This window comes from Carassius auratus, chromosome 24, assembly GCF_003368295.1.
Source record: "Carassius auratus strain Wakin chromosome 24, ASM336829v1, whole genome shotgun sequence".
NCBI classification, from domain to species: domain Eukaryota; kingdom Metazoa; phylum Chordata; class Actinopteri; order Cypriniformes; family Cyprinidae; genus Carassius; species Carassius auratus.
Window position 1 is genome coordinate 4,774,793 of NC_039266.1, and position 16,320 is coordinate 4,791,112.

The 16,320-nt window shown below is 37.9% G+C and overlaps 1 protein-coding gene across 5 annotated transcripts in view; it reads right to left on the reverse strand.

The window, feature by feature from the left end:
• LOC113042162 (rho GTPase-activating protein 21-like) overlaps window positions 1-16,320 on the reverse strand; it is a 100,227-nt gene that overhangs the window by 28,131 nt on the left and 55,776 nt on the right. For all 5 annotated transcript variants that reach the window (XM_026200768.1, XM_026200769.1, XM_026200767.1 and 2 more), the window contains one exon: window positions 16,218-16,239. In XM_026200768.1, coding sequence (XP_026056553.1) covers window positions 16,218-16,239 — 22 coding nt within the window. The remainder of the gene's footprint in view (window positions 1-16,217; window positions 16,240-16,320) is intronic.

Consider the following 16,320-nt stretch of genomic DNA (forward strand, 5'->3'; position numbering starts at 1 on the left):
ATACACTGATCTGACTAAAGCATAAGATAATATAAGATATGAGCATGCCTACGTGTGAGAGTGTGCGTGCACATATTTGATGGGGTTAGATCATGCTGACAGCCGCATACCTGCAGGGATACACTGAGGAAAAGTATGTGTGCTTTCTGAAACATCGTAGCAACTAATAATATAACCTTTTATATAATGCATAGAACCGACTGATTATCCACATTATGACATATTGCACACTGAACAGTATTTAATATGTAATGCTAATCCTGCATTCCATACTGAATCAGACCTGCTAACTCACTCACTACTTTTTTACTAGTAAAAAAAAATCCTACTCTTCAATACACAGAAACTGCATGCCAAAGCCTTCGCAAAAGTGCATCATCTCTGGGTCAACTGTCAAAAGCCACATACTGAATTATCAGATACATTAGGCCAATAAGGATTCTCCACGTTTTCATCATTTTCTGTGCTTAAGGAAAACCGGTGGAATTCTGTGGAATGTTAAAACACAGCTGACTAACCAAGATATTTAATATGCAAACACCCATTGGACAGGAGACAAATGCCGATGTCTTTGTTTGTTGTTCAAATTCTGCAGAAACCAAATGAATCAATGACAGCAGAATATCTGCTGGCTTACATGTAACTGCTGTCTGGGACCAGACAAATTAAGCCACACCAGCACAGAAAAGTGCACTGCAGAAAACATACAGCCACTAAACATACAAATCACTGATATGTCTTACAAATATGCATCCATTAACACATAGCTATAGAAGTGCAGTATTTGAAGATGTGTTGTGTGGTGTCAGGCTCCCTCCACAGGCAGATGAGGTATTGCAAATATTTTCACCATGCACTGAATGACGTAATACCTCACTGACCAAAATAGCATGCTGATCTGCCCTGTTTCTGACATCTGGGCATGTATGTAAAGTACATACTGTACATTAGTTTCCGACTACATGTCATGACCTGAAAAACTAAGAGACAAAATGGATTGGTCAAGTCAATTTTATTTACAACATAGATTGCTTTAAAACCACTTTACAGAAAATTCAGCTGTGAGAATTTCAGGAATCAATCGTTTCAAGTAGTATAACAAAGCATCTCTATAGAGACCAGTGCATTGGACGTAAGTTAAGTGCTGCTGCTTCTACAGTAGTTTCATTTTCCAGCTTTAAATATGTCATTATGCCCCTAATGAGCAAGCTAAAGGTAACAGTGGCAAGGAACCAAAAATCAGTTTCCTCTGGTTTACAGGATGAGCAAATCCAGATTCCAAGTCCATATATTTCAGCTGATAGTATTTAACTTAAAATAACATCTTCTCAATCAGTTGCCACAATGGTGGATATTTTATTATTAATATTATTATTATTATTTCTAGTAGCCCTGATTTTTCCAATACTGAACATCCATCCATATCCTGTAGAGGGCAGTAATAATATGATCAATTGATGGTTTTGCGGAGTAATGTGATACTATCAATATAGAGCTCAGTAGGTTAACATTTTAAATTACATTTGAATTGTGGTTCCATCTGATAAGTCCTGGCATCTCGTGAGAGGCTTTGGATAATATGATATGGCTCTTCCTCATCTATTGAATCATGCTGCCAAGACTGGGTTTTTTAATGGCAGTGCTTTACTGAGAGGGGGAAATAGACAAATGCTCCAAAGGATGTCCCACTGATAGTATTACAGACATCGACTAATGGGCTGTGGACGTCAATCAGAATATCCGTGGTAATGGTCATTTACTTAAATCTTCAATGCTTCAAAAGAGTTAGAATACAGAGCATGAGTTGTACACTGATCAGCCACAACATGAAAACAACCTTGTTAATGTCATGTAAAGGCCTCGATATACTTCAAATGAAGTTAATTTTCTTTCTTCGTTTTGGGACAAAAAGAAGTTCTAAATGGCTGAGCGACGGTATACTGTTTCCGAACATTCCGACCCCCCCACGCTGCTGGAGGGGTGTAGATTAATGTAAACATGACTCGTGACAATCGCATGTATCCCCTAAACACAACAATGATGAAGTGAAGGCAATCTAGATGTGAGACGGGCACCAATGGTCAGAATATTACAGACAAAACAATAATGTTTAGCAGCAGTTCAGAGGCAACCTCAAAACGAACTTCATTTCGGTTTGATTTTGTTCAAAATGGCGTCATATTATCTGACGTCATAATCTTCGATTTCTTTGGAAGTATATCGGACATCAAGTCCCCCTTGTGCTGCCAAAACAGCTCTGATGCATTGAGGCATGGACTTCACAAGACCTCTGAACTTGTCCTGTAGTATCTGGCACTGAGACATTAGCAGCAGATCCTTTAAATCCTGCAAGTTGTAAGGTGGGCCTCCGTGGATCAGATTTTGGTCTAGCACATCCCATAGAAATACCATCAGATTAATATCTGGGGGACCTTGAACTCTTAGTCATGTTCCTCAAACCATGTTCTCAAACTATTTTTGCACTGTGTATAATCTTGCAGAAAGAAGACACTGCCATCAATAAACACCATTGCCATATAGTGGTGTACGGGGTCTGTATCAATCTTTAGGTAGGTGATATGTACCAAAGTATCATCCACATGAATGCCAGGATCCAACATTTCCCAGCAGATCATTGGTCAAATCATGCTGGCCTGCTGCCACACCTTACCCAGGAAAATTATGAACAGTGTGTGTACCATCTACCTGATCTAAAATGTGATTCAACCAGGCAACCTTCTTCCATTCCTCCATGGTCCAGTTCTCACACTCATGTGCCGATTGAAGGCACTTTCGGTGGTGGACAGGGGTCATCATAGCTGTTTTTTGGCTATGCAGTCCCATATGCAACAAACTCTTATGCGCTGTGTGTTCTGACACCTTTCTATCATGGCCAGTGTTAAGTTTTTCATCAATTTGAGCTACAGTAGCTCTTCTGTGAGCCCTTAGGGGTCCATGACCCTGACAATGGCTCACCGATTGCCCTTCCAGGTGCCACTGTAATGATATAATCAATGTTTTTCAATTTACCTGTCAGTGGTTTTAATGTTGTGGCTGATCAATATCTACTACATGAATGTTAGTTTTAATGTGGTTTTAATGTGCATATTCGCTTTTGTTGTATGAAAGGCACAACATAAATAATTCAACATGATCCTTTGTATAGTATTTCAAGAAAATGTACAGGTGAATAAACGATAGAACAATTCATTTGATTGTTAAAGCATCTCTGTAGAGTTGAGAAACTAACGGCTGTAACTCTAGTCTGATCTGAATGTGTCCACATGTGAGATGGTGTTTCACACTGGCTGGTGTGCCAAATTCTCTGCCGTCCCTCGGGTGACTTATTCAAACATGCCTTTCTTCAACACATCAATAGATGGCAGAGGAGGGCACACTGAAAAAAAAAAAAAAACGTCTTTGTTTGGACAGGTTTGTGTAACCCCCCTGCATCTGGAATCTCTTTTGTAAGTCTGTACGAGTTTGTATGGGCTTCTGAATAAATAAGGATGCTTCTACAACAAACATGCAGCTTTGACTGTTTTGCAGTATAAAACAAAAATCCCCCAAATTTTGTTCATATCCCAGTGTTCTCTTCTACAGGGCTCTTTCTTCTTTCAGTGTGAGGTATATAAAGTACATGACTGATGTTTTCAGCTTGAACTTCACTCAGCCTCAAAACCCAGCCAGTGTCAACACACTATTGTGAGAAATCAAGGCCTGTTCTGCTGTAGGCAATCTGCACCTGCCCCTCAAACTGCTCGCCCGGCCGGTGTGTGTGGAACCAGTGTCAGGCGGTCAGGTATAGAATGCTCTAGAGTTTGTGGGGCAAATGAGTTCTACCCAAAACCAGGCTCTGTGGAAACTTCCTGAACCTCTTGATTTACATTTATCTCTATTGTCTAAGATCGCCTTCATTTTTCACTCAGGCATAAAAATGAATTTTACATTTGGAGAGTAATTGTTTGTTGTTTGTTTATATATATATATATATAAGTTTCTATTATCAATGTTAATACATTGCTTTTTGCTGCTTTTTTTTGTGGATGAGGTGATACTTTTTTCAGGATTATTTGATGAATATTTACATGTAATATATATAGTAATAAAAAAAAATTTCAATTTAAATACATGATCAATTCTCAACATTAATATATATAGTATATCATTTCCATTAAAATACTAGGCAGCTAAATCGGTTTTCACAACTGATAAAAATAAGAAATGTTTCTTGAGCACCAAACCAGCATATTAGAATAGATTTCTGAAGGATCATGTGATACTGACTGAATTAATGGCTGTTGAAAATTCAGATTTTCCATCACATTTAAAAATAGGGCTGCAACAACTAATCGATAAAATTGATTATTATCGATAATGAAAATAATTGACAACGATTTTCATTATCGATTAGTCGGGCCTGCCCACAGTGCACGTACAACTATAGCTGGTCGCATCAAGTTACAGCATTGAATAACGCATTTCTATGGACAAAATGCATCTACAAATATTGGAGGAAACTGAATGAGCTCTAGTAGGTAAAGTATGTGATCCAAGCTGCCCAAAACATGAGAAATCTTTATTTAAAGCTTCAAGCTGATTAGCGTAATGGCTTGCCTGTCAGTCACTTTTACAGATGTGTATGCGTCCTCTGTGCAAAAATCTTTTAGTTAATGGTCATATACTTATCTGTAAATGTCACAAATTCACACAAGCCTTTCCATTTTTGCATAAAGGCCCATCCTGACAGTCTGTGTTAAGTTGAAACCTTACTGAAATAGCGGCGTGCGCGCCAGATGGAACACAGAGAGGCGAGGGAGACAATATTCAGTGCAAAAACAATCACTGTGCTAAAATATCTGTTGTTTGATATTTATATTTATGTTTAAAAGTTGACATGCCCTGCGAGTAATTTATGAGAGAAAGAAATGTGAAGGGGCAGCAGCGTATAATTGTCTGAATATAAATATCAGACGCTTTTACAGGATAAAGATATGACAGTAAGAGGAGACTGACTGTGATCAAAGTGCATGTGACGCCTTCATTTTTTACTTTTTTTAAACTATATTCACTATATAGCTTACAGTGATTAACAAATGTATTAAAACAAGTTGATGTAAGGTTTTTAAACAATTTGTAAGGTTTGTGCAGCTGCTGCTCTTAACTAACAGTATTGGCAAATACCAAAATATTGTTTTAGCTTTCTGTATTGGTTAGACCTCCAATATGCATAAGCTTTTTGGTAACAGCAGTAAGCTATTTTTAATGCTATAATATAATCATCGCGGTTATCTGTGAAAGGCAGAGAAAAAAAAAATGTCAAGTGCTGTGTAGTTGTTTTTTTTTTTTTTTATTCAGGTACCCATTACTCAGAAAGTACATAAACAATGCCAGCAAGCATGTGAGCTGTTATCAAAGGCAAAGGAGGCCATTTGTGTTATTATGTGAATGAATGCTATTTAGTTGCTTCAGTTAGTTTTTTGTCCAAAAAATTGCAATACAATTTTTAGAATTTAGTATTTTTTTATATATAAAATATTTGTGTTTTATCTTATGACAAGTGGTCTAATAAACTGTTAAGTTTGATTTCATAGCATACAGTTGGCACTTTTGATTTAAGGACATTGGGAAAAATGTGGAATAGTGTGTTTTTGTCAGTAAAATGAAAAGAAATAAATTAGGAGGTTTAATCCAATTAATCAATTAATCAAAAAAATAATCAACCAACTAATTGATTATCAAAATAATTGTTAGTTGCAGCACTATTTTAAAATATATCAAAACATAACATTTTAGATTGTTAATAAAATTCCACAATATTACTGGTTTTACAGCAAATAAATGCAGCCTTTGTGAGCATAAGAGATGAGCATAAGACTTTAGCCTGAGACAGAAGGAATTTAAAAACTGTGAAATCTTTATAATACACTCATCACCAAGCCTGACTGGCTAATGTGTTCTCTAGCTGATACAATTAGCCCTGCCAAATTCTGCTCTATATGGTTTACTCTAGTATTTTGGAGTCTTCTCTATTTGACCTAATCTTTCCTCTGTCTTTTTTCCGTCTCGGTGTGTGTTATTTTGGCTAAAGTCTCTCATGCGCAGCTGGCCCTCCTGTTGTTTTGTGTTGGATAATGTTGTTTGGCAGCGGTTGGGAGGACGCCCATTCCCTTGATTCCCCTCAACATTACACAGCAGGGCCAAATTCCTGCACAACACAGCACCGACTCTTTCTTCCTGTCTCTCGCTCTCAGACAGTGGAGGAAGAAAGGGAATAATTAGGGAACTGGACTTGGTAAGCTGCACAAGTGTAAAAGACATGAATGCCCATCGTTCATTTGACTCTGGTGAACAGAAAACTACAGGAAAACTTTGCAAGATAGTAATATGGCACTGCAGAGAAAACCCTGATGATCCATGCATTAATTTTTTTTTTTTCGAATCAATTAATTAATGCAATTAAAAAAAAAATGATAAAAAAAAAATAATAATATTACTTGAAAGTATGGTTCCATGTATGATTCCAGATATAAGTCCAAACAAATAACCAGCATTGGGGGTAATGCATTACACCAGCGGCTCTCAATTCCAGTCCTCACGCCCCACTGCTCTGCACATTTTGTACATTTCTCTTAGCGCTTTAGACATTTGTTCTATTCGACACAAGTGCCACAAGTGCCCTGTGAAGTGGACATCACTGGATATGCCGCCATGATTCTGAAGTGAACGTGAATGTTCCATTCAAAATGCACTGAAGTGTGCGAGACGTGAATTTAAATGTAATTTACTTACAGAGGTATATGATGTCAAACTTGTCCGTGTGTGGAGACGTTACACAGCGCAATTCTATGAATTAATGTTCGGAAGTGAGGTAAACCTCAACAGATTTCCCCTGCTCAGGGAGTAGAGAGCATGTCAATGGGAACACAGTTCATGCACAGAGCTCACTTCTAATGAGCTGATTATCTGAATCAGGTGTGTTAACAAAGAGAAACGTGCAAAATATACAGAGCAGTGGGGTACGAGGACTGGAATTGAGAACCGCTGCATTTCAAGTAGAGGTCATCCGATGTATCGGTTTTGCCTATTAATCGGCACCGATAATTAATTGCTGGAACAATCGGTTATCTGCAAAAATCCATGCTGATAATTTTTCGGGTTGTGTCCACTGCTGAGAAGGGGCTGTTTTCATTATACAGGGTGAGAGCAGCCTCTAGTGGTTGAAATCAATGACAGCATGTGCTATTTGTTTATACACGTGATGCTGCACACCGAAAAGACCAAGAAACTTCTGACACGGATTTAAATAGAGCTGACAGAAAATTCTGCCGTGCCACTGAGTGCCATTCACATAGTTTTCCATTAAATTACATTATATTTGCCCCGATTAGTTGTTAATGTACACAATTAATTTTATGTTGAGCATTTTCATCGAAACATTTGTCTTTCTGTGGCTCTAATAAAGTCGGTATGCCTCAATGAGAGCTATAATAAAGATTGCTTTTTCCATTTGCTCCATTTTGCTCAACTTATCTATGTCTCATTGTTCATTTTTGAAGTAAACTTGTGACCCTTTGGTGAATAAATAAACCGTTTTAGACCGCTGAGTTCTCCTAGACCCAGCACTGCCCTTTTTGATTAGATAACCATTAAGTGATCAAGAATAGAATCAGTTAAGTGTGAGAGTATACATTGTGCTGGTATAGAGTTTAGTAAAAAACATTAATTTACTATTACTATTATTATTACTTTTATTATTATTATTACTAATGCGATTTTCATGTGCATCTCATCAGTAAATGTGCTCCTGTGATTAGTAGTATATCTCCAGCACGTGCGTTCAGATCAGGGTTGCCAGGTTTTGACATTAAAGCCCCAGTTACTTCTCAAAACTAGTCCAAAACTAGCCCATTTATGTTTATAGGGGGTTCTATGATAAAAATGGCACTCCGGGGATAAAATACAAGTTTTTTTTTTGGCAGGGTTGCCTTGGTAAAATTCACATTTTAGGGGCTAAATATCACACTATTGGGATATTAGGGTCGCTTCAACCCGCGGACATAAAAAACAAGCGCGGACTTGGTAACACTGGTTCAGGTGAAGCAGCACTTACTACACAGAGCCATAGTTCACTGACAATCTACACAAGATTGGTTTCAAAATAGCAGGAGATTTATTGCCAATTTTAAAAGCGATTTCTTTTCTGTAGCTAGTCAATGAACTCCAATCCGATGCAATCCCAATAACGTGATATTCAGACCCTAAAATGTGAATTTTACCAAGAGAACCCCGCCAAAAAAATGTGTATTTTATCGCCCGCAAGGAAGCGCAAATGGGATAGTTTTGAGAAGCAATTGGGCAGTTTTTTTTAAACCTGGCAACCCTGAACTGAATGCACATACTGGATATATACTACTAATCACAGGTGCAGCTTTATTGATGATATGCGCATGAAAATCACATTCTATTTTTTGCACAGCCCTAACTACTAGTATGGTTCAGTACCATTTTTTGGTGTTGTTGTTGTTTTTTAATAAAGCCCTATTTTAGTTTTTGTTCAGCATGCATTTTAAAAACTATCAGTTAATTAATCAGTATCGAGCAGTGTGGTCAAACCTAGCCATTGGTGTCGGCAAAATCCACTGTTGGTCGACCTCTTATTACAAATACAACAAGATATGTAAACAAACAAGTAAGCCCAGCCTAGCTAAGATAAAGTAACGCAATATAGTAATGCATAACCTTTAAAAGTAACTTTCCCCAACACTGCACAAAGCACTGGATCTGTTCATCTGTAATCAGGTGCAGGAACACAGTGAAGGTTGAGGACACCAGCCAAGCTTTTGTGTGACAGCCGAGCCAAAAATACATTGTTTTTTGAAAACCCAGAGCTCTTATTTACGAGCGGAGAATTCTCCATATCTACTGCATTCAGGCAGCACTAGTGAAATAAAGCAGTGGAGACACAAGGGTCCGTGTCTGGAGTGCATCCAAATCGAGTCACGTAAGGTGGGGTTTTACTGGTCCTCCAAGAATCGTGTGGAATTCTATTTGCTTGTGCTATTGCTCCCATCCCTGTCCTCATGGACGCCACCCAAAACACTGGCAAGAAAATGAAATGAAATGAAATATCTCTGGCATGTATTTTCACAGAAAAGGAAAACAAATATTTGAACAGATGTTGACTTTTTATTTGTACAGCATCTTTATTCAACTGCAGCAAAGTCTTAAAGCAAAACACAATAGGGGGAGTTCACTACGAATGAACTGTGACCGCAGATATGAAATATTTATTTGTCCGCATTGTTTTAAAGTATAAATTCAAATCATACAAAGGAGCAAACAAACTGATCACAAGGGAAAATGGTCGCTGATAAACAGAGATGCAGAATGGCCTTCCTACCTTTTCCTTTTGGAACTTGAGGGACGCAAATTAAAAATCTGACTCTACACTTCTAAATTACTTCTACTCATCCATGTTTGATATTTTATATACATAATGAATGCCCCAATGAGTTTTCAATCTAAGCGGGGCAGTTGCTCATTGCATTGGGACAATATATTAATTGATTTTCAATTTTAAAAAAACATGTATTACTACATTTTATATAATACACATCTGGATAGAACATTGTTTTCTAATAAACCTGCTTACTGCAGGCTTAATGTGTGTGGTTACAGCATCCTGTTAACTGCATCATGTAAACACTAATGAATTTTGTCAAATTCTGCACATTCTGGAATGAGAGGCAGGGTTTTCGCAAAAATGCTAAAATGGCACAACTGTGTAGTAAATTTGCCCCAATATGTGAGTTCAACACCAACCTCAGTGGAAGTGAAATTCATTCAGGGATTTACAAAATTAAAGCAAAAACAACAAACACACAAAAATTCTTTCATTCTTTCAAACACATTTTAAAGGCAGTAAGAGCACTGATCCCATAAAGCTGTTTATACACAGCTCAAACTGAACGACATGCAACTATTCCACCCAGATTGTCTGCACGTGGAGAGCAGCTCTCCATCCACACACGCGTCAGACAAATAAACATCCTAATTACTGCGAGGAAACATCTAGTCCTTTGCAATGATAAGAAGCAAAAGAGGAAGAAAACATCCTAGCTCATCTTGTTTGGTGACAAATCCAGAGTTATTTCTTAGCAGACTTGAAATAAACTCTACACAGGCAAGTGACTGCAAAAAACTCAAGCTTGATGTCACTCATTGTTGCAGTATGAAATGCGCCAGGATGTGTAATTAGTAAAGCAAAATAATCTGTCATTTAAAGGGATGGTTCACTCCAAAATGAAAATTCTGTCATGTTTTACTCACTTTCTTGTTGTTCCAATCATTTCTTGTTTTGTAGAACACACTAAATAGATATTTTGGAAGATCTCTTTTTCCCCATACAACAAAAGTTGATGTCGAGGATGGAATATATATTTTTTTTTTTCACAGATTAAAAAGTAATACAGTTTTAAAAGCATAAGGGTGAGTAAATGAAGGCAGAATTGCATTTGAACTATATTGTATTACAGACTGAATCTAGCTAAACCTGTGCAAATGTTTGAGACATTGGTGAGATCTCTTCTAAAATAGAAACGTGAGATTATTAAGGTCATTTTCTCAGGAGAAAAATCTGAGAAGCAGAAGACTTCGCAGTAAAACTTTCAATTCAATTATGTTGCTGTCTAGGTAAAACAACTAATTTTTTAAAAATATATTTTTACTTGTGTTCACTAAGGCACAAATTGCTAAGATAAGGAGAGGGACCGGAGTCCTATCTAGAATCCAAAATATCACAGGTTCTTTTGGGTTCTTTTGGCATGGGCCACTAAGAAATCACCTATCAACTGCTGTCAGAAAAAAAGGGGCAAAAATATTACCTTCAGGGGTAAAAGAGCTTGCCACTGGAGCAATATCCTCAAAAGCACACATTTGTACCTTCTTTACCCCTAAAGGGTGCATATTAGTAACTTAGAATAGTAATATGTAACCTTAAGGTCACATTATAGTATTATTATGCACCATTTAGGGGTAAAGAAGGAAAAAAAGGTTTCTCTTTGAGGGAACTGCCCTAGTGATAAGCTGTTGTACCCCTAAAGGTCCAACTTTTGCAGGTTTTTGATTTCATTATTTATTTATTTATTTTTATTCCTTAGAGTGCATGTACCAATGCTTAGAAACCATTCGGTGAACTCTGATTTTTGAGTACTGCCCTTCAGCATAGTACTGCAAGCTGCCAAATGAAGGCGTTTGCTACACATACAGGCTGCATTTCCTTAACACTACTATAAATCTGTGTGTGTTTTTGTGAGAGGGAGTCTCAGGTTACACACCCCCATGGCAGCGCTCTCTGGAATGCACCATTTAAGAATGGTTACGAGAAATTTCTGCAGCTCAATTTCCTGTAGGAAAACCTCTTTACCAAACCTGTCGCTGAAAGGCCAATCAATTCGCTACAGTCCTTCTGGAAAACATCCCTACACAGCCGTCAGTTGTAATATGCCTTTAGCTTTGCCTGTTAAAGGTTGTGATTAGTGCTTAATTACTGAAGACTATTTAGCATGCTGAAATTATTTTATCTGTGAATTAGTTTTTTATTTTCAATTTTGGCTGTAACGAGATTCACAAAGCAGGCCTTAAATGCCAACATGATTACAAAACTACATAATAAAAATTGTTGAAACATTGTTTAATTAAGTTTCAGATGAAGTCAATAAGATTAAAGGAAGCCTGAAGCTGGAAACAGTTAGACAATCAGCATCCAGAAGGGAAACTGATGTTATAATTTATAAATGTGTAAAAATGACAATACATCTCTATATAGGCTTTATTACAGACAAACTCACTGTGAGTATGCAGGAATTTACATACTGATCTCCTATAAAAAAGGTTTTTATGGCAGGGAGATATATTGAATATCTTGTGTGAGTGTGCGCAGTAAAAAATGACGAACATGTGCAGCAGATGCAAGCCAGAGCAGGTCTTCCTGCTGTCATGATGGACGTGATTCGGATGTGAATGAGGAGAAATGTGACAAACACTGCAGCAAAAGAGAGAGAGAGAGAGAGAGAGATGGTGCAGCCTTGACCAGAATGGACAAAGAGATCATTCATTCATACAGTAAATGTTTATTGCATATTGTTAAGTTGCTGGGTTTCAAGCCAACTATCTATGTATATGCAAGTTTAGAATTTGCAATTAAAGAAAATATGAATTTAAATTATTGATATGCAGACAAAAATTCACATTAAAGTTAATGCACAGATGGATTTACTGAAACTCAAAATGTGCTGGAAACAGATGATGGAAACAGTTTTTCCACATTATCTATGGAATGCTTGGACCATTTGAACACTAAAGATGAGGCAATGTACTGCAAAGTTGACAGGTTTTTTACAGTTAATCCAAGAACTAAGCTCGGAAGTATTTAACCCACTATTGCTCAAAATATGGAGGCCACTGGTGGTCATTATGTAAGCTATTGCATTTATTCTGTGCTAAAGATAATACACATAATGCAGACTAAAGAAACATGCAATCTTTTGTTGAAATTTCAAATAAATGCTTTAAAGATGCTGAACTCAGCTAATATTCAAGGTCTTATGGGTATTCCAATAATTTAAGATCATATAATGTGTGTATAATGACCTGTGTTTTTGTTTTGTTTTGCTTTGTTTTGTTTTTAATGCGGAATGCTAGAATTTCAAGCTATATAATTTGGGCCCTATTTAGACTGCTGCATTTTTGTTTTAAAATGGCATTTTAAAATGAAAATGATCGTCGTCTACACTGGCATTTTCACTGCATTTCAGAAACAATCTCCATTTATACTACACAACCTAAAACGCATGTCACACGACCATTATGCAAGTATAATTATAGCTATGTATAGAAAGATTCCATTTTATTTAAATGGCTTCTGTATGCTAGGAATGGTCGAATGGGGACTCAACCTATACATATTTATTGGTACAACGAGCAAGCTGTCATTGTTTACACGGTCGTCAAGGGTACAACAGCCACGCCATCATTTTCAAAAGTCTCCGTTATGCTCCGTTTACACTGAAACGCAACCCCGGAGTTTTCAATCTAAAACAAGGTCTGCAGCGTTTGCAAAAGTCTCAGTTTTCGACCTCGAAAACGCCAGAATTGTTTAAATGCAAGGCGTAACTGTAGCAAAAGTTATGCATTTCAAAACGAAAATGCAGTGTAAACAAGGCCTTAGTGTCAACAAACAGTGCCAGTTTGAATGCTGCTGACTAAACGAACAGCATATACAGCCTACAAATAAAAAAAAAATTATTTCAGTTGTTTTGTGTAAAACAATCGGACATTAATTGCAATCATTAACTTCATTAACAACAGCCATATACTCTTGAACCAACGTAGTTTAAACAAAAGAGGTGTGACAAAGTTACTATTCAGGATCACCCTATAGTAGTTAAGCAGTGAGTTGTCATTGAATAGGAAAACAACCCTGCTTAGGACATGATGTTGGGGCTAACACTGAAAGACTGAGAAAGAAACCGCCAACAAAATGTACAGATCTGGACAGACCTTGCCAGGGTCACCAACACTGTGAAAATCAAACACTTGCAACCCTCTTCTCGTATACTGTACATATACAAACAAACTTTACTTAACTATGTAGAGTATATTTCAGCCCCAAACTTTCTTATAGTTAAATCACTCCTGTAAGCCTCAGGTTCACTTCAAAGCTTCTGATCTTTATTCTGCTGTTTTTTTCTACTGAAAACAGACCTGTGTAGATTCTACTACATTGCATGATTTGTAACTCCAAAAACAGTCATGACACTCCTCTGCAGTAACCAAACACCAGCCCGCAGCTGATCATCCGCCAGAGAGCACGCTGCACTGCCAGCTGGGAGTTTTCCTGCCCCGGGCGCAAGCATTAAAGATTCCCAGCAATTCACATGGTGCAAGGTCAGACACAGGCCAATGAAGATAACACCTCACTCTGAAGTTCATGACAGACACAGCAGATATATGCCTGAATTTCTGAGAACCTCCATTATGAAGCATGAATCTGATTATTTTGTTTCTGGCTATCATCTTATGATGTTTGATTCTACAATCAACTCAGTCAGTCCAAGACAGCCATGTTGAATGTCTCAGAGAAAAGCCTTAAAGGGTTACTCCACTCCATAACGAAAAATTTGTCATTAATCACTTACCCCCGTGTCATTCCAAACCCTTAATAGCTTAATTCGTCTTCAGAACACATTTTAAGATATGTCAAGTAGAGCTGAAGATCTTTGCCCGAACCCAATGGGACCCGACTTTGTTCGGTCGGGTTCGGGCTTAATTTATATCATCTTACAAGGGGCTCAGGCCGGGCTCGGGCTTGCGCTCCGGTTTGCGAGGTAAACGAGTGGTCATGTGTTGTGTTTCGATTAGCACGAGAAAGACGCGAAAAAAACTACATAACTACACTCTGGCGATTACGATTTGGTTGCAACACCAACTAAAGCAAAGTCTGAGGTGTGGAAAAGTTTATAATGAGAATAATGAGTTAATAATAATAATAATCAGTGAGTACAGGAGCGCGCTGAAGCCATCTACAGTGGATTCAATAATGTTCCTCCACAAAAACATGTAGGCTTAGCCTAATCTCTGAGAGTAAAGGTTTTTCAAATGACAACTAAATATTCATTGAGACTTAAATGCATAATGTGGACAGAGTATGTATACGTTAATGTTGGAATTATTATTTTATTAAATGTCAGCTGCTAGTGGAGAAGCAAATCCGGCAGGGCGTTTATCTTAACATCGTTTATTGCCAAATACCCATCTTAATTTAATATTTAATTTGTTAAATAAAAGACTAGTTTTTATTGGTGCGTAGGTCTATTTATAGGCTAAATGAGCCTATGCCTATTTAGAATGCTGAGATGTTAAGATGTTACAGAGGACTTACTTTATTTCTTTATTCCAACTTCCAAGTGGCCTAGTCTACATTAGTTATGAATTCATTATGTTAAAACATGTATAAATGACTCATTCTTGACAAAAGGCAAAAGAGCTGTGTGTGTGCGCACATTTGAATAATGTCGGGCTGTAAACAGGTTCGAGGTTTCAAAATGTACTTGTCGGGCTCGGGCCGAAACCTGTCATGCTCAGGTCCTGTCGGACCTAACTTTTAAGGCCCGATTACATCTCTACTGTCAAGGTCCATAAATGCATGAAAGAATAGTCAGAATAGTCAGGATCTGCCATCAGTGGTTCAACTGTAACATTATGAAGCAGCGAGAATACTTTTTGTATAGAAAGAATACAAAAATAATGACTTAATTCAACAATTTGTCTCCTCTGTGTCTCTCCGCATCACCGTAGCACCATAGCCCCTTTCACACTGCACGTCGGACCCGCAATATTTCCGGAACATTGCCGGGTCGCCTTCTGTGTGAAAGCAACGACGTCCCAGAATTGATTACCGAATTGAACCCAGGTTGGGGACCTAGTAATATTGGGGGGTTCGACCAGGGACGAGCGCTGTGTGAACAAAAGCCAGATCTAATTCCGTGTCGAAGTGATGACGGGCGTTATCGCGCGACTCTTAAACCCGCTGTTTTGAAGGAAGATCAACATTCGCGACGAAAACATATGTGCAAACTGTAATGAAGCAGAGATCGGTTAGTTACTCACTTTCTGCGCTGACGCCGAGACCGTTTGCTTGCTTCAGTGAAAGTATAACGTGCCTAGAGTTGTCGACTCGTACATTACACGTCACGCGCTGATGTCACGTGTCGTTACGGGATCTTCAAGGGTTGTGTGTGAAAGCACGCACATATACCGGGTCATCACTGGCAGTGTGAAAGTGCAAAATCTAGTGACCAGGGACCAATTGCAGGAACACTTTACCCCTGTATTTGCCGGAATGGCAGTGTGAAAGGGGCTTATGAGTGATTACGGTTGAATCACTGATGGCAGATGGACTATTCTGACAATGTCTTTCATACTTTTCTGGACCCTGACAGTGTAAGTTACAAGGTAGTCAGTGGGACAGTCACAAGCCACAAGCTGGTTTTCATCCAAAATATCTTAAATTGTGTTCCGAAAACAAACAAAGCGTTAACAGGTTTGGAATGACATGGGGTAAGTGTTTAATGACAAAATGTACAATTTGGGACGGAGTATCCCTTTAAATATACAAGTACAGTGAAGGTGGATCACAGAACGGTTAAACTCACCTCTGCTGCTATTGTCTTCATCCTGAAAGAGAGAGAAGATAAAAGATAGTTAACATTTTGTAAAGACATTCATGAAATCAAGAGCTTTGTGGAACTGGAATCA